Here is a 25,384-nt window from a genome sequence, read left to right on the forward strand (position 1 = left end):
TCCACCTGGTGTGACAATCCAGATTGCAGAACTGGGATTGTGGATGGAGGCAGGCAGACTGGACGGGGCCATTTCCACATTTTTTATAGCTGCTAAGCGAAGCCATGATGCCAAGGGACAGTGTCATCTGGCCTGGGCTTAGCTTGGCTAGAAAAGCACAAGGGCAATGTTGGGGGTCAGGTGGGTCCTCCCCTCCTGGGGCCTGGGAGGAAGCTTGGGTTAAGTTGACGTCTGTGAGTGCCTGTGCAGAGCCAGATCACGAACAAGCCATGCAGCAGCCATGCCTTGCACTGGAGGAGCTGGGCCCTAAGGGAGTTTTAACGAAAGAGCCGGAGTGAAGAAGCCCTTTGTAAAGCAGTCTCGGTGTACTGACCTTTGCCGTCAGCAGAGGAGGGGCACACAGATGAAATGAAAGGGATGTGCCTGGGAAAGTCACCTTCACACTTCCTTCAAGGACAGAGAGGCAGAAAGGGCCCTAAAGCAGAGACCCATCCGTTGGCTGATGTCACTTTTCATGGCCATGAGACGCTGAGCAAAACCAGCAAGTGCAGCTGGGAGTGGCGTTGGCCCTGGCTGTCTTGAGCAGGTGCCGCTCTGGAGGACAGCTGCTGTGCAGGCGCTGTCCACCGCCCAGTCTGGGTTCTGCTTGCTAAATCCCATTTTGAAGAAACGGAATGATCCTTTTAGAATACGAAAATGTGGATATTTTCTGAAATGCAGTTTACGAGAATCTTTCCTTTCCCATGTCTGTGGGATAAGCGACCATGAGTTGCGTGCAAGACAGCGGAGCAGGAAAAGGAAGGACGCTTTCCTCTTCGGCGCCGAGCAGGTGTTCGACAGCAGTGGTGCTTCCATCACACGCTCGGCCCGTTCCTCTCTCAACCAAACAGGAGAGAAGAAAACAGACCTGAGCAAGCAGTTAATGATGGAAGCTGCTGCCTGCCTTTTCCCGCTCTCTCCCTCTCTGACCTGGTTCCTTACAGTAATCAGGATGTTTACATTACCACGTATTCACCGCAATCCGCTCTCCTGGGTGGTGTCATTAATCTCTAGTTTTAATAAAATGAATATTCAAATTATTGTGCAACAAATTACATGAAACATGTGACATGTTCCCTGACGAATTATTTGTTTTTCAATTTGGGAAGCTTTTCACCGGGGGATACTTTCCCTCTCACTCTTGACTTTCACTTTGAGTAAATCCTGTTATTTCCATATTTCCTGGAAAGCCTAGAGAAGTGGGGTTTCCCAGCATCCACTCCTCGCTAGCACTCACCAGAGCTCCACTGGGCTCCAAGAGCCTTTTTGGAAGCCCAGAGCCTGGCTCTCGGGCTTGCTGGGCGCACTCAGAGTGACCTCTGGAGACCTTGGGCCAGCGCCACCCACTGCGAAGATGGGGTAGGTGTGGGCAGCGTCTCCTCTGGGGGAAATGATGCCCTCCCCCCTGGAGACTCCTCTCGGCACATGAGGGAGCCTCGGTCAGCCCAGGGGCCTGGACGGAGGCGGGAAAGCTGAGGTCCACCGTTGGGGTCAGCCCCCACCACTGCATTTCACTTTGAGAGTCACCTTTTACATGAGAATTCCCAAAACCTCATTCCTCAGAAAGATTTCCTCGGCGTTTTGTGGCAGAGTTTCAGGCACCATATTGAGTTTGTGGCAGCAAAGCCCGGGGCTTTGGCCAAGGGGCTTCCCAGGAGGCAGGCGAGTGCTTTGGGAACCGGGTTCCTGGTAACTCCAGACCCTGGGAGGAGGCCAGCTGGACATGCCGGAGCCCCCAACAGACACTGCCCGAGAATCACCACTGTGTGTAGTCACTGCTGAGGCTTCCATTCTGGCTGCCCAGGCTATGCCCTGACAACCACGGGGGTCCCAGGCTGTTTGCACGGGCAGCCCCGGGAGTCCAAGACCCACTGCCATGGGGCAGGGACCTGACCTAGGTCAGGGTAATGGAAGGAGTGTGGGGAGTGGAAGGTGGCACTGCCTGAGTGAGGGGCCCCAGGCCTGAGGGTGAGGTTGGGCCCACTCCACTGTGGACCCCAACTCCCTGCTGCTTTGTCTGAAAAACAGTCTCCAAAGTCTCACTCCGTGGACAGACCCTCCCCATCAGCAAAGGCGCCAGACAAACCCTCGAGGGAAAGGGGAGCTACAGAGCTCCTGGCTGGACACCTCATCCAGGCCACCCATTTGGTCCACTAAACAACACTCTCCCCACCCCACAGATGCAGAAACCCGGGCGAGGAGCCTCTGTGACCTCTAGGTCCCATGGAAGCTGATGTGCTGAGCCTGCTGAGGTGAGGCAGGTGCCTCCACATCCCGGAAGGGTGGGCAGCACTGAGAGCCTGAGCTTCCCTGCTGGGAGGTTGCCAAGGGTTCTACCCCCATCCATGCTGGATGGCACAGTTCACAGACCAGGCTGTGGCGTGGGAGGATCAGGAAGGAAGGGTTGCCAAGGGTCATCCCTCCCACCGGCCAGGTGGGGCTCCACACAGACACTTCCTGAGCATTGGGGCCCCCAGGCACAGGGCTGGCAGGGAAGAAAGAATGGTGGGGGCCCTTGGGGACTCCACCACGCAGCAAGAGCCGGATAGTCAAACACCTAACATGGCAAGGAGATGAAAGGGTACCCCATGGAGCTTGGGCCGTGATCCAGCCCAGTTTGTAGGATTATTCATTTGGCACGTTAAAAACTTGCAACTATACCAGGCATTGGATGCCTCTCAGAAAACAACCAGAACAACAAACACCAGAAATTGCAAATGCTGGCCGCGTCATCCAACAGCAGTTCAAATGCACATGTCCTGAATCTGCACGGCGCCTGAATCAGATATGCAAACACCTAGCGCTGGTTTTCCAAAAGGAGCACAGTTAATTCCTCATGAATTTCCTGACTCATGCAAGCTGTGTGTGGAGCTGTGTGTGGAGGTGCAAGATGCAGCGCTCTCAAAGGACATGGAGGGAAGGACCCGTGCTGTCAACGGAGTCTCTGCACCAGCTCATTCCGCCGCTGCCCACTGTGTTGTCAGAGCCCCCAGTGCCTGCTGTGGACCCAGGCTCATCTCCCCGGGAAGCTCACTGGGCCTGTCTTCTGTGCCTGATGTCACTATACTGATCAAAGAGTCATTTCTGCAGAAGTAGTTACCGTTATTTCTGGTATAGTTGGTGGCTACAGCGCCTGAAGGATTTCCACTGGAGCTGAAATCAGTTGCTAAACAGGCATAATAAACTAATGGTTGTTTGTTTTCTTGAATGTGTTGCTCAGCACAGACAGCATGGCAGCTGGGGTTTGTCGGATTCAGTCTTCGGTCAGAGGGACCCTCACCAGCCATCCTGGGCTTTACCTAAAACCCTCTGCCCTGTGGGAGGCCTCCAGGCCTTCCCTCCACATGGCATTCTCAGAGGCAGATCTGTCCTGGCCTTCCTCCTGATCTCTGGTGAAGATGCAGAAGGTAAATGCTTAGCATTTTCTCTGTTCTGCACCCCACGGGTGGGCATAAGTCCCAGCTTAGTCTTTGACAAGTCTTCCGAGCCTGAGGCCCTGGAGCCAACAATACCAGCATGCTCCTTTTGGGTGGGCATCCCTTGGGCAGAGGGGTCTGATGCCTGGGCTGGGCAGGGAGGGCCTGGCTGAGTCAGCAGTCCTCTCCAGCCCTGTGCCTTCTGTGGTCACCTCCTCTGCAGAGTGCAGGCAGAGACCAAAGTCCTCTGGACTGAGGCTGGCTCCATCCTAGGGTGTACACAGAGAAGAAGAGAAAACCTGGAGAGCCGCCCAGCTGCGTGTGGGTGCCCTGAGCCGGCACGGTGGGGCTTGGTTCACTCGGCCTGATGTTCTGGAGCCACCTGCCACTGCACTGGGTTCCCACCCCACTGTCCCTCTTCTTCCTTCCTCTTTGCTGAGTCCCAGGAAAAGCCAAATCCAGCTGCTGGTTGGGTGCCAGGTTCTGGAGGCAGGTTCTGGAAGCATCTCAACAGCCGGTCTGCCTCCGAGCAGAGAAGGCAGTGGTAGGGCTGCCCTCCCAGTATTGCTGAGGCCAGTGGGGTCTTCAGGAAGTCATGATGTGGAGCCCAGCCAAATCCCTCAGTGCACACAGCCCCAGGGTGGGACCTGGTGAGGCCCAGGAGAGTCTCTGGGAAGCCCGAGTCCTCTCAGATGCATCAGATGGACGAGGCACGACTTCAGCCAGCATGGGGAGGGGGCCTGGCCCCAGCCCCACCAGGTGGGATTCAGGCTAGAGACACTGGAGCAGGAATATCGGCACCATCATCACCACGAGCCTTTGTGCAAGTCCTGTAAACCTCGCCAAGCCTGACCTCTCCCACGAAACACGGGGAAATGCACATTTGCCTGCATGTGGGTATTAAAGGACGTGTTTGAAAAAAAACATGCAAGCAAAGCTCTTTTGTAAATTCGATAATCAGAGAAGAAGGTAGGAGTGGCAATAACAATGCAAATGCCAGCAACGGCAGCAGCCATGTGGGGCTGGGTCTCAAGCACATGCGGGTTTTCTGGACACATTGGCTCCGCACCCTCTCCTCAGCCTGCCCTCAAGGGAAGCACATGGTTAATTACTGTTTTGCTTAAAATATTGATTTTTATAAGCCATCCTTGTGGGATAGCATTTCTGGCTTATCTCTGAGCTGGCTTAGCAGTTTTCTTTGGCTGGACCTGTCTTATCTCACTGTTTATTTACTCAACTATGGGATTCTCTGTGGTCCTTTGGGGAAAGTGAGCTATGGTATTTATCCGTCCACACAGTGCATTGAGTGCCTGCTGCTCTTCAAACTCAGCTCAGGAGCCATCTCCGAAGGAAACAGCTGGCATCCCCAGGCTCCGGTTGGCTTTGCACCCTTCCTGGCTGGTGTCCTCAGGCTTCTCCCACCCGAAGGCACTCTTCTGCTTGCCTGGGTGCCTGCGTTATATCATCTTTCCAGTCCCAGAACCAGGTACCATCTGGCTTCATAAATATCTGACTATGGGGTGCAGAGAAGGACCCAGGAAGGAAAACACAAAGCAACCACACCTCTTCTTCCCAACACTGGGCTCTGTGTGTGTTACCGTTGCACGGTTATCAGTAAACAGGCTTGGGCATCATCCTGAAGTGCACTCTTCTTGCCTTTATGATGTGCACTGGGGTTGCCGTGCTCTGTGGCCTCTCTGTGGGTTGCGGGTTTGGTGCGAGGCTTCACCTGCCCAGTAGGTACAGGCACACGTCTCTTCCTCGTGCCTCCCTTTCTTGTGCCTTGCTGATAGTGTGTTTTTACAAGTTGCAGGTTTGTGGCAACCCAGGTGGACAAGTCTATGGGTGCCATTTTCCCAACAGCATGCGCTCACTTCATGTCTCTGTTACATTTTTGGAACTCTCACAGTGTTTCAAAGTTTTTAATTATTGCTGTCTGTTGTGATGATCTATGATCAATGATATTTGATGCTTCTATTGTGATTGTTTTGGGGTGCCACAAACTGCACTCATATAAGATGGGGAGGTTAATCCATCAATGTCCTGTGTGTTCTGACTGCTCCACCAACCAGCCTTTCCCCATCCTTCTCCCTCTCCTTGGGCCTTCGTCTTCCCTGAGACATAGCAATATTGAAATTAGATCAATTCAGGCTGGGCGCAGTAGCTCACGCCTATAATCCCAGCACTTTGGGAGGTTGAGACAGGCAGATCACTTGAGGTCAGGAGTTTGAGAGCAGCCTGGCCACACATGGCAAAACCCTGTCTCTACTGAAAATACAAAAATGAGCCAAGCGTGGTGGCAGGCATCTGTGATCCCAGCTACTCAGGAGGCTGAGGTAGAAGAATTACTTGAACCTAGGAGGCAGAGGTTGCAGTGAGCCGAGATTGCACCACTGCACTCCAGCTTGGGTAACAGAGTGAGAGTCCATATGAAGAACCAACCAACCAAACAAACACACAAATAGAAATTGTATCAATTAATCCCTTACAATGGCAACTATGTGTTCAAATGAAGAGAAGAGTGGCATGTTTCACTTTAAATCAAAAACTAACCATAATTAAGCTGAGAGAGGAAGGCGTGTTGAAGCTAATACAGGCTGAAAGCTAGGTGTCATGCACCAACCAGTTAGCCAAGCTGTGGATGCTAGGGAAATGTTTTTGAAGGAAATCAAAAGTGCTACTCCAGTGAACAATAAAAACAAAAAGATAAGAAAGCGAAACAGCCCCATTGCTGATGTTGGGAAAGTTTTAATGGTGTGGATGGAAGATCAAACCAGGCACAACATTCTGTGAAGCCAAAGCCTAATCCGGAGCAAGGTCCTGACTGTCTTCAACTCTGTGAAGGCGGAGAGTACAGAGGAAGCAGCAGAAGAAAAGTTTGAAGCTAGCAGAGGTGATGCATGAGGTCTAAGGACAGAAGCCATCTCTATAACATGAAAGCGCAAGGCGAAGCAGCTAGTGCTAATGGAGAAGCTGCAGCCATTATCCCGAAGACCTAGCTAAGAGCATCAGTGAAGGGGGTTACACTAAAGAAGAGATGTGCAATGCGGATGGAACAGCCATCTATTGGAAGAAGATGCCATCTAGGACTTTTGTAACTATAGAGGAGGAATCAGTGATGGGCTTCAAAACTTCAAAGGACAGATGACTATCTGGTTAGGAGCTAATGCAGCTTGTGACTTTAAGTTGAAGGCAAGACTAATTTACAATTCAAAAAATCCTAAGGCCCTCAAGAATGATGCTAAATCTACTCTGCCTGTGCATTATAAATGGAACGACAAAGCCTGGGTGATGGCACATCTGTTTGCAGCATGGTTTGCTGAATATTTAAAGCCCGTGATTGAGACCTACTGCTCAGAAAAATAAACTAAAACAAAAAGGATTCCTATCAAAATATTATGGACGGCAGCAGCAGCCCATCTAGAGTGGCTGCTGCCAAGATGCCAGCTGCAGCAGGGAGGCACAGCTGGATCTTCCACTCCACAGAGCAGGCAGGAGCCCAGCCTTCCCTGGGCACCACTGCAGCTGCTCAACCTGGCTGTGGAGCAGGGCATTCATGTGGTCTTAGGATCCTGGGAATCCCTCCCTGCCCCACACAGGCTTAGAAGTGATTGCTCCCACTGCTGAGCCTGGCACTCTTGGCAGCTGGGCCCAGGGCCTACAATTTGCTCCCAGAGGAGCCGACCTGACAGAGCTGTGAGTTGGGCAGAGGGGAGCCCTGGACCACCCCTGACCACTGGGGCCACAGGGGAACTTGTGTCCCTGCCCCTGGACTCTGGCACAGGCCTGGAGCCCCCATCCCAGTCTGCAAGAAGGTGGATAGGGCAATAGGACTTGTGGTGGGAGCAGCAGTGGGGTCCCCTGTGCCCCATGTCCCCAAGGCAGTCAACTCTGCCACCTCCACCCTTGCATGGTTGGGCAGGACCTGCTCCAAGGCTTGGAGCCTCTACCACAGCTTTGACCTCACTCTGCCATGTCCTGGGAGCCCATGAGCACCTGGCCAAAGTTGCAGCCAGGACTCATGGGACCAGCCCCAGGAACATCGGGTTCACTTGTGCAGGGGCCACCACTATAGCAGAGGGAGACGCAGAGAAGGGCACAGCCAGGTCTGCTCACCTTGCAGAGCTGGGACAGGCAGGAGCCGTGACCCCCCTCAAGTTGGCAGGGTGGGAGCTCCTGAGGCTCAGTTGCAGCCACCCAGGTTACAGCTGTGGGCCTGGGCCTCCTGATGCTCTCAGGACTCAGGCTTGGGGGTATCTGCTCCTTCTTCCTGGCCTCTCTCTGCTCCCAGTGCTTACTCCGATCCTGGAGTAGGGTTGGAGCAAAGCCCAGGAGCTGCTGCAGTCCAGCCAGGTGTGTGCACACTCAGGGCAGTGCTGATGCACAGTGCCCTGCTGCCTTGGCCTCTCTGGACTTTGGGCACCAATAAGCGTGGGTGGGAGGCTGAGATGGGGCTGGTGGCAGCTCAGCACTGGCCTGTGGGTACCCCTGGGTGCAAGTGGCCTGGACATCATGGGTGGTAGCAGGAGGCAGACAGGCTCCTGGGTGTGAAGGGGTGGGTTCCAGGTGAGGCTGCACCTTCAGGCCAGGGAGGATCTGAAAGCTGGGGGCTGGGCTCCAGTAGGGACTTGTGCCTTTTCCAGGCCCACTCATGGCTGCCCATGGACCAATTGACAGGCACTTCCTCCCCTCTGAGGCCCATAAAAGCCCCAAGTTCAGCCAGAGCAGAGCAGTGGACAGAGAGATGCCAGGACAACCAGCTGCAGTAGAGGAGTTATCCTCTGCAGAGAGCAGCAGACATAGGGATGACCAGCAGCAGAGAGGAGCTACCCACTCCAGGGCCTCCCCTCTGCGGAGAGCTGCACATGTCCATTTGACCAGCTACAGACAGAAGCTACCCTCTCTGCTGAGAGCTGCAGATGTCCATTTGACCAGCTACAGACAGAAGCTACCCTCTCTGCGGAGAGCTGCAGATGTCCATTTGACCAGCTACAGACAGAAGCTGCCCTCTCTGCTGAGAGCTGAACTCTCATCGGAATGACCTGCCTACAGAGAGGAGCCACCCACTCCAGGGCCTCCTCTCTGCTGAGAGCTTCTGAGCTGTTCTAACACTTAATAAAGTTCCTGTTTGTCTTGCTCACCCTCCACTTGTCTGTGTACCTCATTCTTTCTGGACTCAGGATAAGAAGTCAGGCCAAGGTGCCAGTGGCCACAGAAATTTCCAGCCAGAAAAGCAACACCCCAAAGATCTAGTAACATTTTTACTCATTGACAATGCACCTGGTCACATAGAGCTCTGAAGGGGGTGAGATGAATTGTTTTCATGCCTGCTAACACAACTTCCATTCTGCAGCCTATGAATGGAGGAGTCATTTCAACTTTTAAGTCTTACTATTTAAGACATATATTTTGTATTTTTTATATATAAGGCTATAACTACCATTAATAGTGATTTCTCTGATGGGTCTGGGAAAAATAAATGGAAAACCTTCTGGAGAGGATTCACTATTCTAGATACCATTAAGAACATTCATAGTTCATAGGAAGAAGTCAAAATATCAACGTTAACAGGAGTTTGGAAGAAGCTGATTTCAACCATCATGAATGATTTCAAGGGTTTCAAGACTTCTTTGGAGGAAGTAAATGCTGATGTGGTGGAAACAGCAAGAGAACTAGAATTGGAAGTGGTGCTTGAAGATGTGACTGAATTGCTAAAATCTCAAATACAGCTTTAACACGTAAGGAGTTACTTCTTAGGGCTGAACATAGAAAGTGGTTTCTTGAGATGGAATTTCCTCCTGGTGAAGATGTTGTAAACATTGTTGAAATAACAACAAAGGATTTACAGTATTACACAGGCTGAGTTGATAAAGCGGCAGCAGGGTCTGAGAGGACTGACTCTAATTTTGAAAGAAGTTCTACTGAGGCTAAAATGCTGTCAAACAGCATTGGATGCCACAGTGACATCTTTCCTGAAAAGAAGAGTCCATCGATGTAGCACACATTGTTGTTGTTCTTCTTTTGTGAAATCGCCACAGCCACCTCAGCCTTCAGCAACCCAGCACCCCAATCAGTCAGCAGCCATCAACATTGAGGCAAGACCCTCCACTGGCAAAGAATTACAATTTGCTGAAGGCTCAGATGATCCTTCATTTTTTAGCAAAAAACTATTTTTAAATTAAGGGACGTACATTTTTTTAGACATAATACTAATGCACACTTAACAGACTACAGTATAGTGTAAACGTAACTTTTGTATGCATTGGAAAACCAAAAAGTTCACCTGACTCACTGTATCGCAATATTTGCTTTACTGTGGTGGTCTGGAACTGAACCCTCATTGTCTCTGAGGTTTGTCAGGACTCAGTTCTGATGGTGGTCATGGCTGAACAACACACTTCACAAGGGTCTGGAGCTGGGCAGAAGCCTTGCTCAATACCACGACTCTTCTTTCAATCTCATCCACCGATTATGTAAATCATTCTGTTGATATGGTTATTAACTTTCTATCTTCAGTCATATCATTCAGCTGACTTTGTGAATGAATCAGAGTGTTAAATTTTCATATGCAACCATGTGATCTCAGAACAGGTTAAAAACTCTATTTTCAAGTTTTTCTTTAAAGAGGCAGATAAGAAAGTTTACTTATTTATTTTTCTACTTAGTTGACCCACGATTTTTTACAACAAAATCGCATGGTGATAAAAATATTTTCTCTCTTTCGTATACAAACGACTCTCACCTTAGTATCTGTTTCTTTTAAAACACCGTTAGTGACTTTTTACTAATTGTTAAAGGCCATCTTCATTTCAAACAACAGATTGAGTTCATTAAAAAAAATTGACTAGGTGGATTCTCACCAGGATTGTGAAGTTTAGTCCTGTTTTCTTAACTAAGACAGCGATGCTCTCAAGCATTGTGTACCACGCTAGACCTTTCTCTGAAAGGTTCACAGTCACCACCACCCCCACATCTCACTGTGAAATGCTGCATTTTACACGGATGTTTCCAGGTCTTGTGCTCACAGCACAGCCCACATGGACGGCATCTGATGTGTGGTCAGCAACACCTCCCGGAAGAGGGAAGGAAGAGCCTCACCCACTCAGATCTTTGGGGCTCCCTGATCTGCCCTGGCAGCCCGTGTGGACACAGCGCCTTTGGTGGAAGCTCTGGGCGGGGCCCTCATTCTCTCAAGGGCTCAGATGAGCCGAGAGGCAGAGCTGGGCTACAGTGTCAGAGGAGCCATTAAAGCTATACCCTGAGAACAGAGACGGGAAGCCTGGGTCATGAACTTGGCTGGGACAGGCAAGAGTCTGAAGTTGGAGGACGTGTCAACTCCCCGTTCTCTTTCCCCCACTGACCAGCACACAGGTCTAGAGCCAGAGTGATCTACGCAGACATGGGGTCCTCACGCTGTCAGGGAACCCTGAACAAAAGGCTCCTGCAGTTTTAGGGACCCTGAAGTCATGGAGTTGGGAAGGGCTTGGAGTAGGAATTCCCTGGGAACTGAGTCAGAGCACGGAGGTGGCTTTAAGCTCTTGCCCTCCCCCGCCAACAAGGAGGTCTTAGCAGATGCACCTGGAGGACGTCTGCCCGAGGCCTCAGATAATGAGACAGAATGAAGGTGCCCCCGGGATAGGGGTGCAGATGTGCTGGGAGCATGACTGACCGCAGGGCCTGAGCCTTTCCCTGCTGCTCCCTCAAGCCTGCCATGACTGGCTCAGCATGAGCCTGATGTGGGGACACAGCTTCCCCCTGAGACCTGCCCAGTGCAGCCTTCAGGTAAGACCCAAGTTATCACACTCAGGTTTTGAACTGAGAGCCGGACTCCTCGGGTGCCAATCTGTGTACTAATTACCAAGCTGTATGGCTTCTCTGTATCTGTTTGCACCTGTATCACACCCTATAGAGGTCTGACCTTTCCTTCCTGTGGGTGGGTGGTCTTGGACAGCCCCTCCCCGACCCGGGAGCCCACAGCTCAGGCCTGATCACCAGCACTGCTGCACCCATGCTCTGGCAGGGCTGCTGAGTGGAGGATGTGTTGCCTCTGGTCCTTCTCTGCCGGGTAGGAGCAGTTTCAGCAATGAAAGTCAGGGCACCCCTGGCAGGAAGGTCAGCCTGCGTTGAGACCAGGGAGAAGCTTCCGGGTGGACAGGACTCGGGCACTGGGACGGGGTGCAGGGCTGGGATGTTACAGTGACCTGAGGGGCTTTGCATGTTTATAGCCCTCCCTTCCACCCACCCATTGCCCTTCTGGGGCTCCCAGTGGTTCCCGGGGTTTGGAAAACTCCCCCAGGTCATTCTGATGCCATCTTTTCCTTCCTCAACTGGAAATAACTTCCCAGCAAGGGCTTTAACTTTTGTGCTCACTCAGAGGCCCACTAAGTAGGTTAAATTTAACCACTAAGTGGTTAAATTCCAGTGGAAACAGCTGTGGGGAGGCAACATGCAAACAGAGATCCTAAGGAGAGAAGCCACTGAGAATAAATTCATGTAGGGCTCTTGAGTGCATCAAAACTTCCAGAAAATTCCTTCCTTACACTGACACATGCACACCCCACATGCTTACACTATTTGGACCCTGCAATCTACTGCATAGCAATAAATACGGAAATGAACCTGTTTATAGGTGGTTGTTGGCATCGTGGTTATCTATCAGAACAGCACCTATTATGACGGGGCTGGGTAACAGAATACGGCAAATGTATGTGACGTGTCCCTTCCTTGGAATACAAGGCTGTGGTTCAGCGTGGGACTTTTGAAGGGCATTTTATGACAAAGGAAGTGTTCTTTTTTTTTTTTTGAGACGGAGTCTCGCTCTGTCGCCCAGGCTGGAGTGCAGTGGCCGGATCTCAGCTCACTGCAAGCTCTGCCTCCCGGGTTCACGCCATTCTCCTGCCTCAGCCTCCCGAGTAGCTGGGACTACAGGCGCCCGTCACCTCGCCCGGCTAGTTTTTTGTATTTTTTAGTAGAGACGGGGTTTCACCGTGTTAGCCAGGATGGTCTCGATCTCCTGACCTCGTGATCCGCCCGTCTCGGCCTCCCAAAGTGCTGGGATTACAGGCTTGAGCCACCGCGCCCGGCCGGAAGTGTTCTTTTATAGCATCTCATGAAAGAGCCACAGATCTAGTGTGATTGTGATATGTTTCCAACACAGCCAGGCCAGACAATTGCAATATAACAAAAGATGGACAGTGTTCAGTGGGAGAGTTCAGGAGGGACTTTTTATCCACATGATTACTTTATCTTATAAATTTTCGAAAGTGTTTTATTATTGAGATGACATATTTTGAATAGTGCCTATTTTTTTCTGACTTCAAATCTGTCTATGGCAACAAGTAGATTCCATGACATACTTGGAAAAGCTGCCATCCAGAAGGCCGACATCACTAAATGCTGGTGAAGATGTGGAGCAACAGGAACTCCATTCACTGCTGGCGGAATGCAAAATGGCACGGCCACCGTGGAAGACAGCTGGGCAGTTTCTTAAAAAGTGAAACACACCTCCTACCATAAAATCCAACAATTTTGCTTCTAAACTACAGCACCTCCTGATAATGGAGAATCGTTCAACAATAAAAAGAAATGAGCTATCAAGTCAGGAGAAGACAGAGAGAAACCTTAAATGGATATTGCCAAGCACAAGATGCCAGTCTGAAAGGGCTAATAGTATTTGGTTCCAACTGAATGGCCTTCTGGAAAAGGCAAAGCTGGAGAGGCCATAGAAAGATCAGCAGCTGCCAGGGGCTTAGGGGAGGGAGGGATGAACAGGCAGAGGACAGGGGAGTTTAAGGGCTATGCGAATGTGTTGTATGATATCACAGTGCATGGTGGTACAATGGCTGTGAAAATGCTCCCTATGATCCCACAGTGCCTCTGTCCAAACCCATAGGATGCACAGCACAAAGGGTGAGCCCCAGTGAACGCGTGGCCGTGTTGACAAGGTGCCATTGTCAGCTCATGAACTGTAACAAAGGCCCCACACTGATGCCAGATGCTCACAGTGAGGGGAGTGGGGGCATCTATTAGGGAACTCTCTCTACTTTCTACCTAATTTTTCTGTAAACCTAAAGCTGCCCTGTAACAAATTATATTTAATTTAAAATATCTTTATATGCGCATCATAGGAAATTCCAAAAGAAAGGAGAGAAAATCAGCCGTAATTCTGCCATCTAGATATGTTCATTATCACGACTTTCTTCTATTTTTAACCACATCTGACATCACAGTGTTAAGTACCTCCTATAGGCCTCCAAATTTCTAGCGCTAGCCTGGATGTCTTCCTTGAAATAGGGACGCTGTAGGGTGTGGCGCTGAGTCCATCTGGAAGCAAATGCCCGTCTGTTCCCAGTAAAGGAGGCAGGATGAAGACATTCAGACGAGACTCAGAGCTGTGGCCTCTCCGCCACTCTGCAGGCTCCACAGGCTCCACAGGCTCCGCTCCCTCCTGTGGCTCGCCTCACTTGGAGTAAAACCCAAGTCATCCCCTGCCTGTGTCTGCTGGCAAAGCCTGGCTGCCCCCCCACCCCCGGCTTCCCCATTTCCCTGTATTCGGTGCCTTGCACGCTGCACCCCAGCTCTGCTCATCTCCTTGCTGCTCCTGGAAGGCACCACACAGGCACCGGCCACAGTGTCTTTGCACACCTGCTTCTTCTGTAGGGGTCAGCAGGGCGCCTCACCTTGCCTCATGCAGACTTTTACCTATTTTTTCCTTCCCAGTGAGGACTTTCCTGGCCACCCCAGTCACAACTGAGGCCCACACACCAAGGCTAGATGCCCCCTCCCTGCTTTCCCACCATTCCCACCAGCCTGGAAAGTACAGAAAATCAACAAGAAGAATGAGCACCCTGCCTCTTCCCTCCCTGGGAGGAACCCCCCCGAAGGCCAGCCTTCCCAGTGTTTGGTTCACTGCTCTGTCTCAAAGAGCTAGGGCTGGAAAATGCCTGGCACTTGTCAGCTAAATAAAGACTGATTGACTGAATGACGAGACATGGTAGGAATCTATATGGTTTTTAGTTTGTTTTATTGATCTGCTGTATCATGAGCCATCTGCAATGGCACTAATGATCTTTCTTGACATGTTCATACTGACCATTGACCGTCCCACGCATGGTGCGCCATCCTTCGTGCAGCTGTCCAGCTTTTGCTGATATTTCTAGCTCCACATTCTACACCTGTATCCTCAGGCACTGGGCGTGTGGGTGGGTTGCGGGAGAGGACGTGCCAGATCAAGAGTTGTGAATTATATCAAGGTTTTAAAAACGTTTCCAAATTGCTGTCCAGAGCTGGCCAGACTAAGCTGCCACCATTTATGTAAAATGGCACCTACAAAATACTTCTTAGATACCACATTTATTTGGGGGAACTGAGGAGTCTTTTAAAAGAAAACATGTTTTACTGAAAAGGCAGAGGAGGAAGCAAACTTTCAGATGTTTCCGCTGATGTTAGAAGAGATGCCCGAGTCCAGGCTTGCGTCTGACTCCTCTCAGGGAGCAGCCTGCGCTGAGCTGGGTGTGGGCTTCTCCCCTGCAGCAGCTGGTCTGGTGACCGGCCACTCCCTGCAGGGCCCAGCTGAGCCTGGCGCCCTCTGGAAACCTGTCTCACAGCTGCCCCTTCTTCCAAAGCCCCACTGTCTTATGTGGCAGTGCTGGGCCTTCCCCGGCGTCTGCTCCAAGTCACTGCGTGCTGTTCATGGTCACTTCTGATTAGGCACTTAACACCCGGGCACCAGGGACAAGCGGTTTCTCTGTAAGACACCTGGATCCTGGCTCGTCCCTGGCGACTGTGGGCCCCGTGGCTCACTGGGCATCACATGGCCTGTATGTGTGCTGGGTGTCTGTGTCAGCATTTCGCAGATGGAGAACTCATCACACAACCATTTGTTCTGCGGACTGTGGCACGTACGGTGGGCTTCCGTTAAAGAGGGGTAGTGCCCCCTCACCTGTTTTCTGGGGGCTGATATCTTGTGGTTGCAAGATGGGCATCAGTCACCCATGGCCGTGGGCATCCCCCGCTGACCCTCTGCATCCCTCTTCCGCAGGTGGCTGCCATAACAGCCTTAAGCCGACCAGCAGCCCCGCCATCACCATCGCCACGGCTGCCGCCGCTGCCATGGTCTCCATGGACCCTGAGAGCCTCCGGGGCCCGTCCCCCTCCAGTGTGCAGCCGCGCCACTTCCTGACCTTGGCACCCATCAAAATACCCCTCCGGACGTCCCCCTTCTCAGGTAGGCTCAGAGCGCAGTCCCGATGCCCGGTGCTGCCTTAGTCAGGGCGCCGAGGCTTCCTTGTCAGATGCCACTGGCGTGGGCCCAGGTGCTGTGGGACATGAAGCCCAGCTCCGGTTGAGGGGGACACATTCGGCGGGGATCGTTTGGGCTTTGCTTGACTTCAGACCCTGCAAATGGACCTGACTCCACTGAGCCACCTTGTCAGGTCCACCCTGGCACTTCCTGCTGTAAAGCCAAGGTGAAGGTTTCTGTTTGAGGAAATGAGGCTTCTCTTTACTAACTGGAATTGATGGGGAGTTATGCATGGTCTGGAAGTGCAAGGACCCTAGGAAGTTGTGATTTTCTTGCACAGGACGTGGAGGCTGGTGTGCCGGAGCGGAGCCTGGTGTGTGAGCCCAGAGCCAAGCTGCACGCCGCTCCCCCCAGGCCGTCCACGTGGCTTGTCTTCTGGCCTGTGCTGGACACAGGGGCTGGGGTCCCACCCACCGGGACAGCCTGGAGTACGAGAGGCTTGGGCCGCCACAAAGGCATTTGAGCTCATCAATGCAGTGGATGTGCCCCCTTTCTGAGATGTCCTCAGGGCAGGGGCTGGGAGGGTGGCTATTCTGGTGTCCTGAGAGGTATGAGATGCATTGATGAGGCACTTGGAGTAGATGGGAGGCCCTGGGTCCCATCTGCAGCTCTGTTGTCCCTATGGGTTCACAGGTATGCGTGTCCATCCATTAACTGTAACCTGCACGCTTCGGGACCCAGACACCCTTGTAAAATGCCTGTTTCTCCAAACTTAGCAACATTTCCATTAATTTGGAATGACAGTGCCAACTCCCAGGAATTGAGGATTTACTCTATTATTTTGGTTTCAGTTCTTCATGTGAGATGGTAAAACTTGTAGAGAAATTCCATGGAAGATTGTATTAATATCATTAATTGCTAGATTACGAGTAGCAGGAAATGAACCACTAGACTGTGACAGACACACACATAAATATATACATACTGGTTCATGGTAGAAGACCAACAGCCCAGTTCCACGACTTTCCGATTTTTGGAGTGTTTGCAGTTTGTTGGCTTTGTTGCTAGTAAATCTAATACAGTCTTTTTCAACAATGGACCTTCGGCATTCGCTGTTTCTATGTTGGCCTGATGAATTAGTTGATAAGTAGGATATTGTATTCTGAAGATCAAAATCGTATTTCTCTTTCAGCATGTCAGTGAGCATGCATTTAGGGTGTGATGGAGAAAATAAATAAAACACATGGATAATCTCGGAGTGAAACATAAATTGCAGCTGTGTCAAGAATTTGGTTAAACCTTCCAGTCCACTGACATATATTAGGGATGACTTACTGTTTTCAGAGGAAAATTAATCTTAGAACCAAAAGCTGTGTACCTCAGGGGCAGCCTCACTTTCCATATCTCTTACATGATTTATAAGGTGACATAACAATTAGGCATCCTCTCTTGTTTGCCTTTTATAAGGTTCCATGATCAAATTTGCTATAATGTGCATTCAGTTAGAATGAGGCCAGCACCAACGTTGCTGTCCTGTAGATAACTGGAAAAATGGGCTGACAGGAAGATGAAAGGGGCGTTACTCAGAAGGTAGCTCCTAAAATTGCCTTCCCATTGCTGGCATTGATCCACCTGACCTGGAAACCCTGCCCCACAGGAGAGGCTGCAGGTTGAAGTTGAAATACCACCAGGAAGCTGGGTCTGAACCAGCGATGAGCAGGTCTGAGCTGTGAGCAGCGTGGCCCATCCCAGGCTTCACGGGTAGGTGCAGTGCTGCCAGGGGCGCCCCTGGTGAGGGCTCCATCAGGAGGTGGGACTGCCTGGTGGTGCTGTCCTGGCAGCCTCCTCTGGACTTGGGAGCGAGGCTGTCATGCCCATGAAGAAAACCATCCTAACATGTCCCTGGGGTACTTTTTGAAAACCAAGACTTGATGAGATGGGGGGATAGAGAGCTGGCCTATCTGCAACCTTAGGGCTGTTGTCTAAACCACCGCAAGAGCCCCACAGAATGATGGGAGCAAGGAGCCCCACAGAATGATGGGAGCAAGGAGCCCCACAGAATGATGGGAGCAAGGAGCCCCACAGAATGATGGGAGCAAGGCGTCATCTCTGCTAATGGGCGGTCTCAGCAAATGCTCAGGCAGCCCCCTAGGAAATTTCTGACACCCCTTAACATAGATGAACTGGGCAGGGGCAGGACAAGGATGAGCTATCCCATGAAGGGGTGGGTGGAGGGAGTGGCCTCTGCCTGGGGGAGAGGAAATAGAAGGACATCAGTGTGAAGCAGGTGCTGATGGACTCAGAAGAACACAGCTCACTGCAAAGTTTGCTCTATATTCAAACTGATTTTATAAAAGGTTGTGACCTTTACTTTATCTACAGAAGAATTATCCTGTTTTTATTTGGAAGATAATTCCGACTTTATATAAGCGAGCTTGACTGTTGTACTTACATCCTTGGCTTTGGTATAAAAGTCAGTAACCTCAGAGCTCCACGTGGTCCCCAACTGGAGACCATTCTGCACCCCAGAGGATATTTGGCAGCGTGACTCTCCGTGTGTTTTGGTTGTCATGACTTGAGGGTTGCTACTGGGATCTGGTGGGTAGAAGCCAGGGAAGATGCCACAATCCTACAACCCCCAGGCAGCCCCCATGGTAGAGAAACATCTGGCCCAAAGTGTAGGTAGTGGCTCTGTGGAGAACCCGGGGTTTGTATTATTCGAACTCTGCTTAAGGCACCGTGAAAAGCTGTCTGGGTACCCGGATATGCTCATCTGGGAGAGTTAATATGGCACTACCCTGACCGTGAAGGAGCAGGCTGTGTGTTGGAAAGAGCCCACAGTCATAAAGCTTGCACGGAATTCGGTGCCTTGCATGAGATTTAGCTTAACTAAGATGCCGCGTAAAACTTAAAGAGCCCGTGACCAGGCTCTTTAAGTCAGGATTCAGCCGTGAACCGGACTTCTCTTTCAGAGTGGCATCAGCACGGGCGGGAAGGCTGGTCCCTGCTGCCCTCCCAGGGCACGAGTGTCCCTTGGCCTCCACTTCACAGGGGTCTGTTTACCAGGCTGGCCCCTCCCAGGCAGTGGGTCACCAGCAGAGGTCATGTCTTTCCATCCCCACCCTGCCTGCACCCAACGCAGCAATTCCCCTGACTCCAGGGACAGCGCTCCCTTCTGCACGTTGATAGGCCCAGCGGAGCCTGCTCCTGTTCCACTCACTCACAGAGCTTGTTTGTTTGTTTGTTTGTTTCTTTCCTCTTTCTTCTCTCTCTCTCTCTCTCTTTCTCCCTTCCCTCCATCCCTCCCTCTCTCACTCTTTCTTTCTTTGTTTCTTTCTTTCTCTATCTCCCTTCTTCCCTCCCTCCCTCTTTCTTTCCTTTCTTTCTTTCTTTCTCTTTCTTTCTTTCTCTCTCTCTCTTTCTTTATTGTGTTCCTTTCCCTTTCTTTCTTTCCTTCCTTCCTTCTTCCTTTCCTTTCCTTTCCTCTCTCTTTCTTTCTCTCTCTCTCTTTCTCTTTCTTTCTTTCTTTCTTTCTTTCTTTCTTTCTTTCTTTCTCCCTCTCTCTCTCTCCTTCCCCGTTCTCTCTCTTTCTTTTCTTTTCTCTTCTTTCTTTCTTTTTCTTGAGACGGAGTCTTGATCTGTCACCCAGGCTGGAGTGCAGTGGCATGGTCTCGGCTCATTGTAACCTTCACCTCCTGGGTTCAAGTGATTCTCCTGCCTCAGTCTCCCCCGTAGCTGGGATTACAGGTGTACACCCCCATGCCCAGGTAATTTTTGTATTTTTAGTAGAGACGGGGTTTCACCATGTTGGCCAGGCTGGTCTTGAACTCCTGACCTCGTAATCTGCCCACCTTGGCCTCCCCAAGTGCTGGGATTAGAGGCGTGAGTCACTGTGCTCAGCCAAAGTGATTCTTCTTTTAAGAAAGACAGCATTCATTTTTAAAATTTGGCCCACCATGACTGAAGCGTTCAGGCAAGAAGAGTGAAATATGAGTGAGTACTTTCAGTCTCTGGTAGAGCAGGTAACTACCAAACAGATATTAAAAAGGGCCATCTGCCTGGGAAGCCATTTGCCACCTGTTCTTTGCTTCCAGAACTATTTAATGGTTTAAATTTAACATTTTGTCCTGCCACAGAACAGCTGGGAAGTGACTATTTTTTTTGTTCTATCAGTAACTTACCAGCCAAGCTACATAACAAGTCAGAAAGTCTCCAAGCCAGAATTGTACCACGCAGCCTTTCATGTGGCTGTCGGCTTTCCTCATTAGCAAAATCTGCAGATGCTGAAACAGGTTCTGTAACAACAGTAATTCAGACATTTGGGAATAAGGTCTTTTTTTAAATCATCCAGGAATTATTTCCTCCTCCACTATAATCAAAAATGTCATAATACATATTAACATTTTAAAGATTTTCAGAGACAAAAATACTGTAACAATATAATTGCTTATACCTCAAGATTCCTCAAACTCATCGGGCTTGTGCGGGAAAGACGTGTTCATTTCTGATGGAGAATTGAGTTACCTCTAGTGGAAAACTTACTGGAGTTAAACAAACCAACAAAACCCTTTTGCATAGTTTGTTATGCATGATAAGTGAATTCTTACTGAGAATGCAACCACAAGCGTCTGAGCCGGCATTATTACGTTTAGGCATATAAGGAGCAGACTTTCTTAAATGGAGACCTCGTTGTTGGGCTCCAAAGGGGAGAGCTGCTTTCACGGGGAAATCACTCCCATGAGCAAGGTCTGGCTCACTCATCTAGGAAATGATGCTCCTGGGACCTTGCGTTCTTTCTGAGCTGCTCCACTCCCTGTGCCTTCCCTGAGGATCACCTGCACTTTATGTTAGCCATCTCCTCTGTTAGCTCCAATTCACCCTCTCTTTGAAGAAAAAATGTGGAAATATATCACGCAGGCCACAGCATGCATAAGGTTATGTCCAGTATAGAGAATATTAATACAATAGACACCCAGTGCCTCCCTCTGAGTCTAAGAAACTTGATGTTTCCAGTATCCCAGGCCCTGCCCCCAGCCTCACCTCCTGCTCACCCCGGAGGTCACTGCTCCCCTGAAGATGTGCCAATCATTCCTTTGCTGTTTTTTAAAAAAATGTGTTTACCACATGCATTATCTCTAGACAATATATTGCATACTTCAGTTTTTGTTCATTTCACATAAATGTTAGCATCGTTTGTGCATTCTTCTGCAATGGCCTTTCCACTCAGATACGTGCTTTCTTTACAGTCGTCCCTGCTGGTATGTGCAGCGGTGGTACCATCCTGTTCACTTTTGTGCAGCATTTGTTTGTAAGTCATATAACGCCTTGTCCCACCGGCCGGTGGTTCCTCCACTGTTCAGGCCTCAGCTGCAGCACGCAGCCCTAGTCCTCCCATCCTGAAGTGGCCCACGGAACGAGCTCCTTCTCCTCACTGTTGCGTTTGCTTTTCGGCGTTTGTCATCACCTGCAATTCTCTTCCATGTCAGTTCCCGGCCTATTTTCTCTCCTACACTGACATGTCAGACCCTGAGGGGCGGGGTGCACCACTGAGGCCCTGGTGCCGGGAACGGTTCTCGGCACAAATTTACCTCTCACTGACTCTTTGTTAATGAACGGCATCCAGTCACACCTGTGCTCTGTGGCTACGACCCTCTCCAACAACGCTCTGGGGTGTTGGTTGACAGTTCTCTGTGTTCTCTATGAGACAGTGCAGAGATGGCTGCCCTGCTCCACAGACATTCACCCCACACCCACTCAGCCCAGTCCTAACAAACAGACAAACATAGTCAGGAAGCGCTCAGCACGGCGGACGCCGCATCACCCAGCCCCTGAATATGCCGCTCAGCTCAGCATTAACCGGAATCTCTAATGGGAAGCTCAGACAGATAGTGAGGTGATTGTGCCCCAGTCACCACAATCTTTAGGGATTTGAATTTCCCGGAACCCAAAATTTTCAAGCTGAAAGGCCTGTGGACTCTGGACAACCGATTCCGTTACTTAAAGCTGGGGGGCAGGGTCAAAGGCCACTGAAGACCAGTTTACCTAAATCCCAATACAAGTGAGGGGCAGAGTGAGGGTGGAACTCAGCAATCCTTTGCCAAGGATTTTCCCAGGATGTCTTTCTTCTGCACCATTGGCAGTCCCATCTACCAGCTGTAATTCCTGTCCGTCTATAGAGCCACTGTGCTAAAATCAGTAACCCAGTGGCTGTGATGGTGGCCAGGCTCCCGGTGCTAAAGGGACACTGGATAACTTCAGCTGTGCCTGCCTGGCAGGCACAGGCCAAGAGCCGATGAGAGGCTGGATGCCTGCTGTGCTGAGGACCCTCAGGGAGAGTCTGTGACTGGCCCAGCAGGGAAGGCGCCAGGGCCTCACTCAGGCACACGGCGGTACGTGCTGCCATCCCTGGGGGTCCCTGTGGTCTTCAAGCAGGGGCCAGATTTAGAAGCGCCCCTGTAAGGAGGGTGGGGAAATAGTTGGTCTGTAGACAGATCAGGGAGGAAGGAGGTCACCCATGGCTGCTTTAATGAAAGCATTGTGTGAGGAGGCTGGTCGCTGTGCAGATCGTGTTGCTGTAGCCAGACAGGACATTGTCATAGAGTACTCACTGCAACAGGAGCAGCAGCTGCTTCCCGGGCCAGACCACTTTATTTAATTTGTGATAACAGCACTGTTGGAAATAGTATCCATGGTGGGTGGCCGTCAGAAGCGGCGAGTGACACGTGCTTCAGGACTCCGTGGAGAAGGCGAGTCCTCCCTGATGGGCACTCGTTGGAGACGTCCGGTCCGCAGCTCACACTGCAGAGTCTTCCGGTCCCAACACTCAAATAGACCTCTTTGGTGCATGAATGAGATCCATGCCCTGGGGGAGGACAGCCTGTGTTCAGTAGCGTGCAGGCCTGTGTTCGCCCAGGAGTCTGAATGGGAGAAAGCTGACATTTCAGGCCCATGTTCCATCCAGGGGTCTGGGTGAGAGAAAGCTGACATTTTGCTCTCCATGCTTAAACTTCTAGAGACTGTGTGGGAGTTGCTTTGAACAAACATCCCTAAAGCAACATTGGTGCTTCAGAGTAGTACAGTTGCGGAAAACTGTGCATCAGGTCCTCAAACAATTACACGTGGAATTACCATGGGACTCAGCAATTGGAATCGGGATCTCAAACAGATACCTACTCGAGTGCACATGTTCGTAGCAGCTTATTTATTATTCCACAAATGATGAAAGTGATCCTAGCATCCACTGATGGGTGCATACATAAAGAAAATGTGGCATATCTATATGGTGAAATATTATTCAGTCTTTAAAAGCAGGAATTGCTGGCACCTGCTGCTTCATGGATGAACCTTGAGGACACGATGGTCAGTGAAACAAGCCTGTAGAATCCACTTATCTGAGTCCTCCCATCGGATTCACAGAGATAGACAGCAGAAGGGTGGTTGCCAGGGACTGGGGGAAGGGGAACAGAAAGTCAGTGTTGAACTAGGACAGTTTCTGTTTGGGAAGGTAAAATAATTCGGAGTGTGGGTGGTGGTGACGGCTGCAAATGTGCTTAATGCCACTGAACTGTACACTTCAAGATGGTTAAGACAGTACATTTCGTGTTATGTATATTTTACCACAATAAAAACAATAAGAAAAGGAGGCGTGTTCTCATATGCACATGAATGAAGTTTATTTGAGGGACCTTGGAGACGGTCAGAAGAACAGCATTAAGTAAGAAACGGTGAAAACCTCTTACTGCTTCTACCCTTCATGGTACCTTCCATGTCTGCGTCTCCTCTGATCAGCTCTGCTAACAGTCTTTCCAGCAGCCCAATTTCCGGTGCCATCAGCCATCCGGAGCACAGCAGAAACTGAGGTATGAAGCAGAAAGGAGACCTGTGAGCCTGGGTGAGGGTGGCTGGCTCAAAGCGCATGTACTGTCCTGGAGGTGGCTGGCAGACTGCATAGGGTCTGCAGAGAGCAGGAGACAGCAGGGCCTGGGGGCTGGCCTGAGGTCTGTGATTGCAAGGATTCTCAGTGAAGGAAGCAGCAGAGGCAGAGGGGCTGTTTTGAGCTGGGTTGGGAGGAGGGGCAGGGGGAAAGGGGGCAGAAAGTTAGGACTGGCTCCCAGCACAGGCAGGCACCCCCATGAGCTGGGGTTGCTGGCCTGGGCAGAGGGGCGTGGGAGTGGTCAGGGCCACGGCAGAGCTCCTGGGGAATGAGGGGTGGCAGTGTGGAATCTGGACCCCTCTGCTGCCATTATGTTTCCTGGAATTTCTCAGTGCCGTGAAAGGAGCACCATATACCAAAGGTGAGTGGGTTCCCTGAGATAGACCCACGGCCTGAGAGCGTAATAATGTTCCCACAAGCTGGAGAATTTGGCTGGGCCTCAACTCTCCCAGGCATGAGCCATCTAGCAGCACAGGTGGGAAGCGGAGCCTAGTGCTGGTGGTGAAATGAGAGAGCTGCAGAGAGAAGGACTTCACGTGCCCGGTGTGTCCTATGTCACACGGGGCTTGAGAAAGAGCAATGTGGTTTGGGAGAGTGTCCAGCTAAGAAGGAGACCCCATGTGTCTAATGCTCTGCAGGCAGCTGAAAGTTTAGTAAATGTTGATGACCAGAAGGCTGAGTGAGCTCGTAGCAGGCAGCACTTCTCACTCCCTAAGAAGTCAACTAACAGGGCGCCGGGCTCCTGGGCTAGGAAGAAGAGAGTCGAAGAGGGTGCTTTAGGGCAGGCCCCGGGCAGGCGGCCGCTGTCCACCAGTTCACCATCCCTTCCCTGCTGCAGCTCAAGACTGGCTCCACCTACACCTGGGCAGGCGATGAGTGACGGCCAGGACTTGGTTCACAACCCACGTGTGTCTCCTCAGGATTCCCTGTGTTCTTAGAATGAGATTTCCCAACTAGGATATACCGGCCACCTTTCCCTGTGGAGGGTCTGATTAGCACTGACTTAGAACCCTGAGGAAAGAAGTGGAGAAGCATAAATAAGAAAAGGAAAATAGCCCATGATCCCTCCACCTCAAGTGAGCATCTGCAAACCTCTCAAAGGCTCTGGCTCAGTGTGTGACAGATTAGCCTGCATCTGTGAGGCCACATCTCGCATGAAGCACTTGCAATTCCATTTTACTTCTTTAAGATTATGAACCTACAGACCAGTTGCAGAAGCCCCACCCAGTCTCAGTGTCTGGTGGTTCTCTGTGGACAGCCTCCGGGAGGATCTGCAGGGAAGTAAGGTGGGCTCTGCCAGCCCCCGTCAGGCGTGCACGCAGCATGCAGCTTCATGTGAGTTGGGCTGGGCTCCTGCCTGCTCTGTGGTACCTCACTGGTGCCCTGTGACTTAAATCATGCGGCTTTATTCCTCCAAAGTGTCCCTGGCTGCCCTGAATGGTGTTTGCTCCTGCGTTCTTTCTGAATGCCGGGGCAGGTGTGTGCTCCTTTCTGGGAGCTTTCTTTGCTGAGAGGAGACAGTGTTTGAATTATTCTGTGCACAAGCAGAGAGTGCTGCTTTCTCTCCTCAGGTTCTTATTTGCCAGGCGGAATGCTTTTGCTTTCCTGCAACGATTTGAAAAGGAGGGGAACACAGCCTTGGCTGCTCAGGTTAAGCAAGCCAGTAATGTGTGAGCCAGCGAGTGTGACTGTCATACCCATGCAGCTCCCAGCCAGGTAGAACCAGGAGGGGGAGAGTGGATGCGTGATTTCCGT

General features: G+C 50.9%; 1 protein-coding gene across 1 annotated transcript in view; it reads left to right on the forward strand.

Annotated features, from left to right (window-relative positions):
* The window catches only part of TCERG1L (transcription elongation regulator 1 like), a 234,120-nt gene that overhangs the window by 43,070 nt on the left and 165,666 nt on the right, over positions 1-25,384 (forward strand). Inside the window, exon 4 of the mRNA XM_033178686.1 lies at positions 15,496-15,681. Within this exon, the coding sequence (XP_033034577.1) occupies positions 15,496-15,681 (186 nt within the window). The remainder of the gene's footprint in view (positions 1-15,495; positions 15,682-25,384) is intronic.

This window comes from Trachypithecus francoisi, unplaced genomic scaffold (assembly GCF_009764315.1).
Source record: "Trachypithecus francoisi isolate TF-2019V2 unplaced genomic scaffold, Tfra_2.0 Contig01579, whole genome shotgun sequence".
Lineage (NCBI taxonomy): Eukaryota > Metazoa > Chordata > Mammalia > Primates > Cercopithecidae > Trachypithecus > Trachypithecus francoisi.